Source organism: Rhamphochromis sp. 'chilingali' (assembly GCF_963969265.1).
Source record: "Rhamphochromis sp. 'chilingali' genome assembly, chromosome: 8".
Taxonomy (NCBI): Eukaryota; Metazoa; Chordata; class Actinopteri; order Cichliformes; family Cichlidae; genus Rhamphochromis; species Rhamphochromis sp. 'chilingali'.
The window spans coordinates 25,103,908-25,117,272 of NC_137935.1; the positions used below are offsets into that span (position 1 = coordinate 25,103,908).

Here is a 13,365-nt window from a genome sequence, read left to right on the forward strand (position 1 = left end):
TAATGGTTGCTGAATCTATTTATAGAGTTAACAGCTCAAATACATGAATGCCAGTGTTTTCCATACTAGTAAACTATTAGTCTTTATTGTTACATTCCTTTACATTTTAACCCACATTGAAACACGTTAAATTAGACTGTAAATACAATGGCGGGACCAGATGAGAACTTCTCACGTGTTGTCGTTTGAATCCAGTGGTCAGGTGATCAGCCCGTCAAGGTCTGAACCTTTCTTTCCACCTGATTGCAGTACTTTTCACAGAGTCCTGTAGCCCTGTAGTGGATTAACAAGCACAATTCAATGTATTTGTATGGCAGTAATTCATAACAACAGCCTCAAGGTGCTCTACATTATTAGGTAAAGACCCTACAATCACACAGCTCCCTATGATCAAGCACTTGGGAGGAAAAACTCTTATTTTAACAGGAAGAAACCTCCAGCAGAACCAGACTCAGGGAGGGGCAACTGTGCTGCAACCCGCTGGGGGTGAGGGGAAAGAGAAGACACACTATTTGAGAAAGAGCCACTATAGGAGAAATGCAGAGTGGTTTACAAACACACAGCGAGGTGAATGAAGAGGAAACACTTTGCATTATGTGAACCCCCCCACACACACACACACTTACTTAAGCTCCTGGAGCTTCTTCTGTTTGAGCTCATTGAGGCGCAGACGTCTCTGCCGAGTTTCCTCCATCAACCGTTCGGCCTCCTTGAAGGTCTCTTTGCGCTTAGCTGTGGCTAAGATCTCGCGTTCCTTCATCTGCTGGCGGATGTCCTGCGCGTGCTGCTGCACTTTGTGATGCTGCCTGTCGTTTTGCACCTGCTCTTTGACCATCTCTTCCTGCTGCACTCTGCGTGGAGAGAGCACTTTTAACGGAGTGTATTAAGATTATTTGAAAATCGGTTTCGAACGGACTTTCTTACTTTAGCAGCCTCTCAAACTCTGCCTTCTCCCGACTCGCCTCCACTGACAGATTGCGCTCTTTGTAGTGAACCTGCTCCATGTGAGCCGATCTCAGCGTCGCCTCCAGCTGCGCTTTCTTTGCAGCCCGCTCCCTCTCTTTTCTCCTCCACTCTCTCTCTGCAGCGTCCTGGTTCCTGCGAGCACGGAGCTCATCCTTCCAGACAAACACATACACAAGCACAAGTAGCTAAGAACATCTGTAAATCTTCTGCCAGGTTTCAAATCTTCATATATTGCACATCTGTTAGATCCTGACCTGCTCAGCCTTGTAGTCTTTTTCTTTTTCTTGCTGAGCCCTCAAACGAGCAATCTCCAATTCTTTCTCCTTCTTGATTCGTCTTTGCTCTGCTTCGCATTCTGCCTGCTGCTCCTGCAGGTTTAATGAATTGCTAACGTTAAAAACAACGTCAGAATCAAATGTGTGTGTCACATGATGTAGCTTGCTCGTCCACAAGGAACAGTGGGCTGTGACCTGCTTTTTTAGGAGATACTCCTTCACTCTCATGTCAGCCAGCTTCTCCTCCTCTATCCTCCGCTCCTTTGCCCGCATGGTCTCTGCGTTGATGCACTTGATCTCCTCCTGCAGAAGCTGTTGCTCCATCCTCTTCTTCTCCAGCACCTGGAGGAAGACATGGGTCAGAGCAGAAACTGAGCGCGGTGTACGTTAACTGCATGTGTGGATGTGTCCTCCGCCTCCGCGTGCACCTTGAGATCCTCCAGGTTCATTCTCTCCTGGTCCTCTCGTGTCTGCTGACTCTCTTTCTCTTTCTTGCCTTCCTCCAATTCTCGGTTCTCCAGGCGTTTCTGGATCTGATCGTAAATTTCCTGCCTTCCCCTGAAATATAAAGCACACACACACGTGTTGACAGTGCTCCTAGTTGACCTCCGCTGCTCATTATTAGGATTTCTGCGATCTCCCAAACAGAAGAAGACGAAGAATGACGTTAATTGCAAAAAAATCAATCCGCGAATAGAGGGTGATTGTGTTTCTGATAGGGCTCCATTTACTTGACTCTCTGCTGCCTGCGTAGCTCTTCAATCTTGTCCAGAGTCTCCAGAGCCTTGCGGCGCTCCACCTCCATCATGTTGTCCAGACGCCTTTCCTCCTCTGTCAACTCCATCCGGATCTGCTTCTTCTCCTGGATCTGGTAGTCACGGTTTGCTTGGCACTGAGCACCTAAAATCAGCTGAGACGACCACACAAACACAGGTTTATTATTGTGTACTGGTATGTTTATATTTTTTAAAGGTTGGTCATCCACACATCTGCACTTTCTTCCTACCTGGTTGAGCTGTTTGATCTCATCTTCCTGTTCCATCCTTAAAGCATTACTCCGCTCCACCAGGCGCTGTGCACGTTCCCGGGCTTCAATCTCCAGCTCAGTCAGTGGCTGGTTCTGCTTACGGGACAGGTCTGCCTCATGGATCCTATGCTTCCTTTCCTCTGCAGCTTTCTGAATAAAAAGTACATAAAAATACTAATTAAATCAGTGGACTTCTTTGTTGTTGTTATAAAATTGCAGTCAGCTTTCCTACAAGTTCCTCTTCTTTCTTCCTCTGGTAAGCCTGCCTCAGGGCCTCTCTGTCCTCCTTGAGGAGCAGCCAGGATGTTGAGTTGAGCCTCTTAAACTCAGCTGGTGGAAGTAAGACGGACTCTCTTGAAGGATCTCTCTGGGGGATCCTGGCATGATGACATGTGGTATAATGTTTCAAAAACTTGGTATACTGTATTAACATCAGCAATAGCAATCTGATTAGCCTGAATCACATGAAATAAGGCAGAGGTTTATCACAGAGCAGCACACACACTTTACAGACTCTCTTCATGTTTTATTCAAATGAGCTCGTTTCATGCTGGCCTACCGCAGATTTCGGATGAGGTCTTTGGTGATGATTTGAAGAGTCTCTCCTTCCTGGTTCTTCCATGAACAATCCTTTGCTACACCTGCTGATTTTACCCGTTTGTCAAACTGCAATGACATCCACACAGAGATTTAGCTGTAATCAGCTCCCAAACTCATCCACGACCTCTGTTCTCACTGCAGCTACATGCAGTTTCTGATGATATCTGGGGATATCATTGTGAATAATAAGAGTTGAGTGTTTCCCTCCATTTCCCGCTGAGTGTGCAAGGACCCACACTCACCGATTTCTGGTTCTCAAACAGATCTTCATCCACCCGAGAGCCGGAAGCCAGTGTGCGGTACCGGCCGAGGTACATTTTGCCCCTGGATGACGTGGAGCTCGAGGCAAGTCTCTGCGGGGCAGTAATTACAACGCTCAGGAGTTATCAGCAGATAACGGTCATGCATTTGAACACTGGGATTTAGCATAGAATAGCTTTTTTATTTTTAACCTAACACTTACCATAGTTCTCGGTTACTGTGGGTCAGTGAAACAGACTATATTTGTTAAAAAAAAATACTAAACTCTAAATATTATACTTTGCTCTTGGATAACTTCCAGCTAGCTCAAATAATTAATGTGGTTTTAAAAAGAAATGAGCGTACTACTTATATTGGCTCCAGCTCACGGGACACCGACTTTGAAATGTTTGGTTACCCGTTGCCATGGGAACAGGAGGAAGGGCAGACCTCACGTGACCGCAAAGTAGTGCTGTGCAAAATTTGGTTTCGATCCGATACCATGTAAATACGGGGCCAGTACTGCTGATACCGATACTGACTAACCTATAAAGGCAGCGTATCAGGGGAGAGCAGATCGCCATGATATCTGAGATGAATCGTCATCAATCTGAAACTTCTGACAACATTTTAATGAACGCTAAATCACTTCGATTTCTACTTTCCACAACACTTTCACACAACAAAAATCGATTTGCCCAGCTCTAGTACAAAGAGGGAGCTAGGATATTAAAAAAAAAAAACACTTCCCGGGAAAAGACGCTTTTTAAAACCTTATTTTCAGGCAAAGCCGCCAAGCAGCAAATAGGTTTTTAAGATTTAACTGGCGCTTCTAAATATGTATGCTGTAATGTGCTGTAAATTTTGCAAATGTTTCAAAATATCTGCCCGAGATAAGTGCCCAACGGCGTTACCAACATGGCTGCAAAGTAACAAAACTTACTCAAACAATGTTATTGGCTTATTAAACAGTAGTTTAGTCACACAGCCAGCTGGTAAAATGCTACACTGTAGAAATATTTGTGTTTACTTGAATACAGGGGGGGGAATGCTAACACTAAAAACAGCGCTAACAAGCTAGCTCATTCCGCGGAAATACTCGTAGTTACTTAGATTTAAATTACAATTTATGTCGTTATGTGTTATTTAATTTCATACAGTCATTGCCACAGTTATATGGAGCATTGTCCGGACACAGTGTTGTTCCGTACCACTACCGGCGGCTTTCGTGGCTGGGCGGTGCTAGTTGGCCCACATGATGCGGAAATTTTGCACAAAAAATCCTTCAGCCCCGGAACGAGCAGAACTTCAGAGAGAACTCACTCCAAACTCAGGGAAAGTTAATCTGCGAGATTTTACGCATACACGGAAAAGCGGAAGTGGACACACCGAGGTTTCTGCAGGTATATTTACACTAAAGACTTTGGTTTTGTAGATTACACTTACACATCAGACCAAAATCTTAGTATATAAGATTTTGGTCTGATGTGTTGTGCACAATGGAACTGTATTACCCACAACTCTCGTGTGCAACAAAAGATTTATGCACTGCCACAAATACCGTGGTCTCCCTCCTGAATTTATGAATGTGTCTCAGGTCTTTTTGCTGATGAGGATCACACTCACACACCCCTCCATTTGGATAGGAGCCTCCCCCTGGTGTACAGCAGCTATTGGACTCCTCAGTAAATCATTAAACGCGTCAGTCCGAGGACTCCTGTCATGGCATTATCAGATAGATAAACAGCAACAAGAAAATAACACTTGATAAAACAGAAGGACTTCTGCCTGAAGGACAGAAGATCACTCTCAGGGGATAGTGTCACAAACTGATGGTCACCTCCTCCGGCCCTCTTGAAGCCAGCCTGCAGCGCAGGGTAGGCGCCATGATTCAATCAGCTTCAGGGTGTAGAAGTTGACCATTAACCTCCGGTGCTGATTGCAAACACTTCTTTGCTTGTAAGCAGCTGCCTGTGTACAGTGGATCCTGAAGCAAAGTTCACTGCTACAGGTTGCAAAAGGCAGGAGCTCCTCTGGAAGCTGCTTTGCAAGTGTTTTAGGACTGAGCTGCAACCATGGCTGCCTCCGGTTATGGATACTACAGAAGTACAATATTTCTGGCCATGTTTGTGGGCTACACATTGTACTACTTCAACAGAAAGACGTTCTCCTTCGTGATGCCTTCTGTAATGCAAGAGATCAAGCTGGATAAGGACGATCTGGGTATGTCAGTACTGTAAACTTGAACCCTGTGTACCTTCTATAAATGTGATAACACCGATGTGCCTATACAACAATTTTGCAGCAAGTGCATGAGCGCTCCTCTTTTCTCAGGTATGATCACCAGCAGTCAATCTTTGGCCTACGCTATTAGTAAGTTCATCAGCGGTGTCCTGTCAGACCAAATCAGCGCCCGCTGGCTCTTCTCCATTGGCCTGTTCATGGTGGGAGGCATCAACGTGATCTTCTCTTGGTCCTCCACTGTTGCTGTCTTCTCTGCCCTCTGGTTTCTCAACGGTCTGGGCCAAGGCCTGGGCTGGCCTCCCTGTGGCAGGGTGCTGCGCAAGGTATATGACTAATCCAAGACAATAAAATAATTTTATTTTTAAACTGCATTTTCATAGTGTCTTAAACAGGACTCAGAAATCTGTAACTGTTTGTGTGTCTGAAAGAAAAAAGAATATCTGACTTTTAAACTACCAAGTGTGGGGATCGGTCTTAAAAATCCTATGTGGATATCAAGGAACTTCCTGCCAGGGCTGTCTGGACTTAATGTTTTTCCCTCTTTTCCTCCATCAGTGGTTCGAGCCCTCTCAGTTCGGGACGTGGTGGGCGGTTCTGTCCTGCAGCATGAATCTGGCCGGCAGCTTGGGCCCCATCGTTGCCACTGTGCTGTCGCAGAGTTACAGCTGGAGGGCGATACTGTCCGCCTCTGGAATGATTTGCATCGTTGCCTCATTTGTTTGCCTGCTGGTAATCAAGAACGAGCCCAAGGATGTGGGGCTGCCCAACATAGAGGTGTCGACCAAAAAGAGCAAAGGTGGTGAGTCTGACTCTTAGTCAGGCACAATCAGAAACTGGTGCGGTTCAACTGGTTTGAACCGCTGCTTTTCTCAGAATGTTGTTAACACTTAGACAATGCTCTGATAACACAAATTTGAACACACACACATGCACGTGTGTCTGTTGTCTAACAGCATGGGCCTTGAGCGCTGTGACTAAAGATCAGTAACTCGGTGGACTCTGCACTCAGTGTGTCCCTCACGTGAAAGCAGCTCATGCAAAGTGTGAACACAGGATGTGATGCATGTTTCTTTTTAAAACCGAGGAGTGCTCCCATCACCACATCACTCACATCTGTGCTCGTGGTATCCAAAAAAGGGTCTTCTGTCTGCTTCCTCTTCAGGATCCTCAAGCCATGAAAGCACCCTGTCTGAGTTTCTCCTGTCCCCCTACCTGTGGCTGCTGTCCATCTCCTACCTGGTGGTGTTTGGGGTGAAGACCGCCTGCACAGACTGGGGCCAGCTGTTTCTCATTCAGGACAAGGGCCAGTCTACACTCATGGGTACGGATGAGGGGAAGAGCAGTCGCCTCGGGAGTCTACTTTGAAATAAAGAGTTAAACTCACTGTGTTCCTTTTCTTAGGTAGCTCATACATGAGCGCCCTGGAGGCTGGCGGGCTGGTGGGCAGTCTGGCTGCAGGTTACCTCTCTGACAAAGCTGTGGCCAGAGTGAGTTTGTTTTTTAAATATGAGTCATTATTTGATCCAAGATTGTGGTCAATAACAGCCTGTTTAATATAGAGAGAACTGGACTAGAAAGGGTTTTAACCTTTGAATATTTCAATGTTATTTTATGGAAATCGTCTTCTGTTTAAGATTGCTTTCTCCCTGTCTGCACTTTCTTCATCATTTCATAAGTTAAAGGGATAAATAGCAATAGAAACACACCCCTAAGTGGGCAATCAGTGTTTTTTTTATTCAGCTTATAGCCAGGAAATGGAACATCTCATAGTATTTTCTTTGTGTGCAGCAAGGGATGAGGCTCTATGGTAATCCCCGCCACTTCATCCTGATTTGCATGATGGCAGGAATGTTTGTGTCCATGTACCTGTTCAGACTCACCGTTACTCCTGACAGCTCAAAGGTAACACAGACACATTAATTCCTGTGACTTGTTCACACTGCACAGCAAATGCCAGACTTCAGTAGCCCATTTTTTATTTTTTTTTTATCTCTTCTCTGTACATCAAGGTGTGGATACTCGGCTTGGGCGCCGCCTTCGGTTTCTCCTCATATGGACCAATAGCTTTGTTTGGAGTTATAGCCAATGAGAGCGCTCCATCCAACTACTGCGGGACATCACATGCTATCGTTGCCCTGATGGCAAACAGTAGGTTTTCATTAATTGAAAGTTAAATTCTAAAGTTGGGTTTTGTGTGTGTTGCGCTCCTTCCATTGAAATAATCCGTGTGAATTCCCATTGTAGTTGGTGGCTTCCTTTCTGGACTCCCATTCAGCACCATTGCCAAGCACCATGGCTGGGAAAAGGCCTTCTGGGTAGCAGAGGTCACCTGCCTTGTCACTACTATCGGATTCTTCCTCCTGCGCAACATTCGAACAAAGATGGGACACGTGCCCAAGAAGGCGGACTGAGCTCATTCTGTGCGAGCCAGTCATTTTTACGTCTTTGTTTTTAATTAGTCATATGTGAAATAAAGTTCATAGAAATGTGCAAAGGCGCTTCTCAACATGTTGTATAAATAGTGCGTGAACTTGAAGAAATTACTGCAAATTGCTAGAGAATGTTTTTTCTGATAATGCCTCTGCAGGACTGCAATAGTAAGAGTGCAAAATAGGAGGCTACAACACACTGAAATGAGCAATCTTAGGTCAATGATACTTTTTCTTAGTTAACCCTATAACACTAATATCAGGTGACTTTTGCAAATTCCAGTCCTGTGAATTTGTTTTTTATTTTTTTTCAACATGATCAGAGTACCCCATTATACCTTATTTTATCAGACATTGTACAGGATAATAAGAGTCCTTCAATTTTCCATGTACTGCACTTTAGTGTACTTTGATGGGAAGTATATTGAGTAAAATATACCCACCGTTAGCGATACTGTTACAGAAACTGCACATTAGTGTTCTAGGGTTATTTTTCCAATTTTACACTTCATGCTCCAAAGTCTTCACTCACTGATTCAGTAAAATGGATTCAGAACATTTAAATACAGTATGGATTTTAATCTCTGAATTATTTACAAAACAATGTATTTACAAAGTGTTAATGAGCAAATGTGGGGAGGAAAAACAAACAAACGGTCCAAGACAAGAAAAAGGAGTCCACTTATTTCTTTTCAGTCTGTGAATGCTCTGATTTAAGATCCAGCTCCAAAGTTGCCAGCTTTCTCTGCTACCTCCAATGCACTCTTCAGATTCTGATCAAAGAGCTCACACCTGAAAAGCAAGAGTAAATGTGTGGGTGTTAAACAGTGGGTACAGTAATAAATTATTTCAAGATAATGCAATCCTAATTCTCTTTAATACCTGATTGGCATTTCCAGAGAATAGAACGGGTTCTTGAGGGCGAAATCTGAATACACCTCATAAATCTTCCTCAACAACGCATCGATTCCAGACTGTCGCGGGTCCGCCAACACGATAAACTTTATCCCTGAGAGAACAAAATGAGAAAGATTTCATTTTATAATAGTGACTATCAACAAGCTGGGAAGGAATGTATACACCAGGAAGATTTATTACTGGAGTTGCATGCTGTTCACAGCTAAAATTAAATGAAATCGTTACATATGGAAGTGCTTTGGTTTTTAAATCTACAGCCAACTAAGACATTACTTCTTTGGTATTTTTAACCTAAAATGACACTTAATTGCACCACTGACCTGTGAGAGTCTGGAAGCAGTGAAGTTTGAAGACGTCAGTTTCTAACATTTCGATCCCTGAACTGCCAGCTTCAGGGGATAGCTGTGAACCTATTGCAAACAACCTGAGGGAGGGATCACAAAAATAGGTGTGTTTATTTAGCTTCATTCATAAAGTGAGGGTACATACAGTTTTGGTCTGAAGTTTAGCTACTGGGCGTGAATGTTGTGGTAATTTCTGGATTTTAATGAGTTCGTTGAACTGAAGAATTAAGTGTACAAGTTTGATTTTATTTAGGATTTTGTTAAAAAAGGCTCAAAGGCCTAAACAAATATTTAGTTAAATGAATGTTTGCAAGTTGCACTTTGCCCAGGCGTCCTTATGAAAATATTAATAATAAAATAAAATATTAATAAGTGTATGTATACTTTCGATCCTGTGTAGAGTAGAAAAAAATCAAACAACAGTACATACTACAAAATGTATTGATCACTCAGGTAAGTTTTCACTTCCTTTGGCTCCCATTCAGAAAAAACAAAACAAAAAAACAACAACACATAAATAACACTAGTAAACACCTGGCCCCGCTGTCCACTGTGCAGCTCGGGTTTAATCCACACACACGAAATTACTTACGAGTGGAACATGGACGCCAGCATCAGCTTCTCATTGGAGCTCAGGCGCGCTCGTCCAAAGCGAATAGACACGGGATAGTTTGAAGGATCTTTCAGGTATTCAAGGATGTCCTTCCCATCTGATGTGTTCTTCCCGATCACATCAACTCCATTGATGGACAGCACTGCATGGCCCACTGACGAATGACAAGAGGTTTCAGTCCAGTCATACAGTCAAGCTAGTGACACCGCAGTATTTTTAAATGAAGAACAGTGAACATTTCAGTTAACTTGGACTGTAAAAAACGATACAAATGCGCATACTATAGATAATAAACCGACAAAGACTGCATGCCAGTATTTTAGCTTGGGCATAAGACAGGTTTCGTTAGAGATTGCCCATATAGCTAGCTAATAAATAAGCTAACGATGTGCCCGTGAGATTACCTCTGATTCCGTCCCGCTGTCCAAACGATACGACCACCTTCTCGTCGTGGTGCTTCAGCACCAAGTCCAAAGGGTAGCTGAATGTTTTCTCCACCTCTGCTCGCGGGACATAGTTATCATATTGATAAATTAACCCTCCAGCCTTGTTCACCACATACACACTGTATATCACCATCTTTGCAACGTCCTGCCCAGCTGACAGCGACTGTCACATGACCTCGACGGGTGGCTAAAAATCAAATGAATAAATTAGATTTTACTTGTATGAGTTTTTGGTCTCAAACCTGCCGCTGTAATGACTGTCAGAATGTTTGCCAATCTCATAAGTCAAATAAAGTCAATAAAAGCGACGAAACATGAGAAAACTCAAGTTCCCATAATGCCCCAATCTCACTTCCGCAAAAACAGGTTGTCTAAGGGGCTCTTGCACGGGCGAACTTCCTTTCGCTCCGACATCTTGACGAGGAAACATGGTGAGGACAGTTATTACACGTTTGTTGAAAGAAATCAGACTTTTTTCGGCTTATCGTTAGTCATTCAGGAGTCGTAGTACCTCGGGACATTTTTTGATAGCACTGCGCCTCCCCGCACCGGGACGAGAGTGTGTGGATGAAGCAGCCATACTTAAGATTTCACGCATTTAGCTTATGGCTAGCATAGTAGCAGTTTGCTAAACGCACCATGCTTCCAACTACACTGTGTTCACAGAAAGGATTTTAATAAAGTTGTCCCTCATGTGACCGCTAAATATACTAGCATGTGTACAGATGACACAAACACCAAATACTAAAGTATTGTAGGGGTGCAAATGTTAAAAATTAATGAAGACTGCGAGATTAGAAACGTTTTGAGGACAGGGCCTCCTCATGCCGACCATCCGATTCCGGCATTAGCCCCTAGCTCATTTCCCTTTTTTTTTTCCTTTAAAAAATTAATGGAGTACCGATGCGAACTTGCTCTTGTGTACATTACAGCACATGTTAAACATGTAGCTTCAGAGTGAAAGTTTAACGGGTGTCGTCTTTTTCCAGCCTCCTAAACAGGATAAGAAGAAGGATGCTGGGAAGTCCAAGAAGGACAAGGACCCAGTCAACAAGTCTGGAGGCAAAGCCAAGAAGAAGGTATGTTTTTGTTCATATTTGCCCATATTGGATGTATTTTATATTATGTGGCTGCTGAATAAATGTTAAGGCTAGAGGTTTCCCGGTCTTTAAAACAACATGTCTGTTTCTGAGCAGAAGTGGTCCAAGGGAAAAGTGAGGGATAAGCTCAACAACCTGGTCCTCTTCGACAAGGCGACCTACGACAAGCTGTACAAAGAAGTTCCCAACTACAAGCTCATCACCCCCGCTGTTGTGTCTGAGAGGCTGAAGATCCGTGGCTCTCTGGCAAGGAACGCCCTCCAGGAGCTGCTCGCCAAAGGTGAACTTCACTTTCTCTGCTCAGAGCTCTTGAAGGTCCGTGTTGGATCTTTGACGCTAGGAAGGGCATCAAAGTTAATCACACGTCTGTCATGGTAGCGAGCTTTGCTCAGTTGGTCAGCACCATTCCCAAGCATTAGATTTTAGTCCCTGCCAAAAAAGCAGTGTTTGCTTATGTTACCAGCAAAGGATTTTATTTACTGCCCTGAATAAGTCGATTGAGAGTTTGGCAGGGTGATTTCCAACTTCAGAGAAAACTCAGTTACACGATGGTACATCTTTTGCATTAAGGGCTGATCAGGAGATGGTTCTTGCTCCAGCTTTAAAAAATGGAAACTGTAACATCTCTTGTCATCTGCTATTTTGTGATGCAGCATTAAACTCAGCCGATGAATATGCCCGTAGTCATCAGCACTGCTCGCTGGCTGTGTCTAATGTTTATAAATGCTTACACAGTATGAACCCAGGCCAGAGTGGTTTGTCAGCGAGTTCATCATTTGTTTTTAAATGACAGTGATGTGCATGCAGCGTGACTACTTATCTCCTCTTTTGACATCCTTCAACTTCTGTTCGAAATGCTACATGGAAACAAATGATATATTGCAGCCTGTCTGCTGTTTCATGTGATGTGAAATGCTGAACATATTTCAAACGGGTGCATTATGCTTTATTCATTTGATTTATTTATTTTTCCTCCCTACAGTAGTTTAACTGAAGTGTGTGTGGTGTTACTCATTGTGTTTCAGAGATATTGTCATCTAGACTCAGTATAGCATTCTTTTTATGAATTAAAGCCTTCCTTCAGCAGGCTGTGCACTGTGCTTCTGATTAAAGAACGCAGATTTGTTCTTGTCCCATACAGTGAAGCTTCATATGCAGCAGGAGGGACACATGAAGAAATTCTGTATTAGTTCCTTATGCCTAATTTAATTTGAAAATTAGCTGTCAAACTGATTTGAGATATAATGGCTACATTGGCATCGTAGCTAGATTGCCTTCCCTGCCTTGTAATACATTTACTTGTCAGTGTTTGGACACCTGGGAGAAGTGATCTGTTGCACATATCTGCTTTACCTGCTGTATATCACGTTCGTCCCTGTGCAGGCCGACTAGGGCAAATGTATCACAACAATTGACATAACGGTGCAAATTAAAAACACAAAAAAAATGCTGACGGAGAACTTGGGTCCGTTTTTGTCTTGCAGGCATGATCAAACTGGTGTCCAAACACAGAGCACAGCTGATTTACACACGTAACACCAAGGGTGGAGATGAGGAGGCAGCAGCAGAGAAGGCATAATCAGGTACTACAGCAGCATCTCTACACGTCTCTATTTTATTACTGTTTGTTTTCAATTTTACTAACCTGCAGTCTTTGTTTCTTGCAGGTTCCCCTGTTTGTTTCCTGTGATGGGCTGTTTGTAATGAAAGGTGGAATAAATATGTAAAGACAAAACCTTTGCACTTGTTTTGCTTTAACTGTTCGTCTGTCTTTAACCAGCTAAGAAGTGGATAAAAATTCCTAGTGTGTTCATGTTATGGTCGAGTGGTCACTGGATATCAGATAAGCATTATGTTGGATTTAAAAATGTAATTTAAGCAAAAATGTTAAGATTGGTTAAATCAAAGAGTAAAAAGATGAGGATAGTGACTGGTAACTATTCATCTATGTGATACTTATAATAACGTTAAGACCTTTTGTGTCTGTGCAGTTGTTTCCTGGTGCCTGATAATAAGGTGCAAATACTCGTCCCTCTGCATCAAAGTGTGGTTTTGTTTTTTTACATCTGCCGCCTCCTCCCTGAAGTTGAGTTAAGTGGATTAAAATCAGTTAGGGGCAATAAATTAGTTTCATTCTGTTCTGTTAACAAACATGAGGTGCAT

The 13,365-nt window shown here is 43.2% G+C and overlaps 4 protein-coding genes across 4 annotated transcripts; 2 read left to right on the forward strand and 2 right to left on the reverse strand.

Annotated features, from left to right (window-relative positions):
- Positions 1-69: 69 nt before the first annotated feature.
- Positions 70-3,544, reverse strand: cfap45 (cilia and flagella associated protein 45). The gene is made up of 12 exons (XM_080888540.1): positions 3,332-3,544; positions 3,111-3,221; positions 2,828-2,934; positions 2,501-2,645; positions 2,248-2,418; positions 1,973-2,151; positions 1,670-1,799; positions 1,437-1,583; positions 1,221-1,334; positions 925-1,118; positions 627-851; positions 70-273 (listed from the first exon to the last, which is right to left on the reverse strand). The coding sequence occupies exons 1-12, from the start codon at positions 3,332-3,334 to the stop codon at positions 207-209; spliced, it is 1,593 nt and encodes a 530-aa protein (XP_080744666.1). The 5' UTR covers positions 3,335-3,544; the 3' UTR covers positions 70-206.
- Positions 3,545-4,355: 811 nt separating this feature from the next.
- On the forward strand, positions 4,356-8,123 carry slc37a4a (solute carrier family 37 member 4a). The gene is made up of 9 exons (XM_080888541.1): positions 4,356-4,511; positions 4,706-5,331; positions 5,443-5,675; positions 5,908-6,151; positions 6,515-6,673; positions 6,754-6,839; positions 7,141-7,254; positions 7,362-7,500; positions 7,597-8,123. The coding sequence occupies exons 2-9, from the start codon at positions 5,184-5,186 to the stop codon at positions 7,761-7,763; spliced, it is 1,290 nt and encodes a 429-aa protein (XP_080744667.1). The 5' UTR covers positions 4,356-4,511; positions 4,706-5,183; the 3' UTR covers positions 7,764-8,123.
- A 232-nt stretch (positions 8,124-8,355) lies between these two features.
- Positions 8,356-10,380, reverse strand: trappc4 (trafficking protein particle complex subunit 4). Its single transcript, XM_080888542.1, has 5 exons — positions 10,061-10,380; positions 9,636-9,810; positions 9,020-9,123; positions 8,664-8,790; positions 8,356-8,573 (listed from the first exon to the last, which is right to left on the reverse strand). The coding sequence occupies exons 1-5, from the start codon at positions 10,233-10,235 to the stop codon at positions 8,495-8,497; spliced, it is 660 nt and encodes a 219-aa protein (XP_080744668.1). The 5' UTR covers positions 10,236-10,380; the 3' UTR covers positions 8,356-8,494.
- Positions 10,381-10,458: 78 nt separating this feature from the next.
- rps25 (ribosomal protein S25) lies at positions 10,459-12,937 on the forward strand. The gene is made up of 5 exons (XM_080888543.1): positions 10,459-10,533; positions 11,092-11,181; positions 11,299-11,482; positions 12,687-12,785; positions 12,870-12,937. The coding sequence occupies exons 1-4, from the start codon at positions 10,531-10,533 to the stop codon at positions 12,779-12,781; spliced, it is 372 nt and encodes a 123-aa protein (XP_080744669.1). The 5' UTR covers positions 10,459-10,530; the 3' UTR covers positions 12,782-12,785; positions 12,870-12,937.
- Positions 12,938-13,365: the final 428 nt, after the last annotated feature.

Bases quoted from the DNA above. Each gene is read 5' to 3' on its own strand.
- cfap45 (XM_080888540.1), bottom strand. The intron at 1,584-1,669 runs GTGCACGCGGAG...GTCTTCCTCCAG, and splicing joins TGAACCTGGAGGATCTCAAG to GTGCTGGAGAAGAAGAGGAT. The intron at 1,119-1,220 runs GTCAGGATCTAA...TTTGTCTGGAAG, and splicing joins AAGACTACAAGGCTGAGCAG to GATGAGCTCCGTGCTCGCAG.
- slc37a4a (XM_080888541.1), top strand. From the start codon at position 5,184: ATGGCTGCCTCCGGTTATGGATACTACAGAAGTACAATATTTCTGGCC. The intron at 5,676-5,907 runs GTATATGACTAA...TTCCTCCATCAG, and splicing joins GTGGCAGGGTGCTGCGCAAG to TGGTTCGAGCCCTCTCAGTT. The intron at 6,674-6,753 runs GTACGGATGAGG...TCCTTTTCTTAG, and splicing joins GGGCCAGTCTACACTCATGG to GTAGCTCATACATGAGCGCC.
- trappc4 (XM_080888542.1), bottom strand. From the start codon at position 10,235: ATGGTGATATACAGTGTGTATGTGGTGAACAAGGCTGGAGGGTTAATT. The intron at 9,124-9,635 runs GTAAGTAATTTC...TCCCTCCCTCAG, and splicing joins CTGGCGTCCATGTTCCACTC to GTTGTTTGCAATAGGTTCAC. The intron at 8,574-8,663 runs GTATTAAAGAGA...CTTGCTTTTCAG, and splicing joins TCTCTGGAAATGCCAATCAG to GTGTGAGCTCTTTGATCAGA.
- rps25 (XM_080888543.1), top strand. The intron at 11,182-11,298 runs GTATGTTTTTGT...GTTTCTGAGCAG, and splicing joins GAGGCAAAGCCAAGAAGAAG to AAGTGGTCCAAGGGAAAAGT. The intron at 11,483-12,686 runs GTGAACTTCACT...TTTGTCTTGCAG, and splicing joins CCAGGAGCTGCTCGCCAAAG to GCATGATCAAACTGGTGTCC.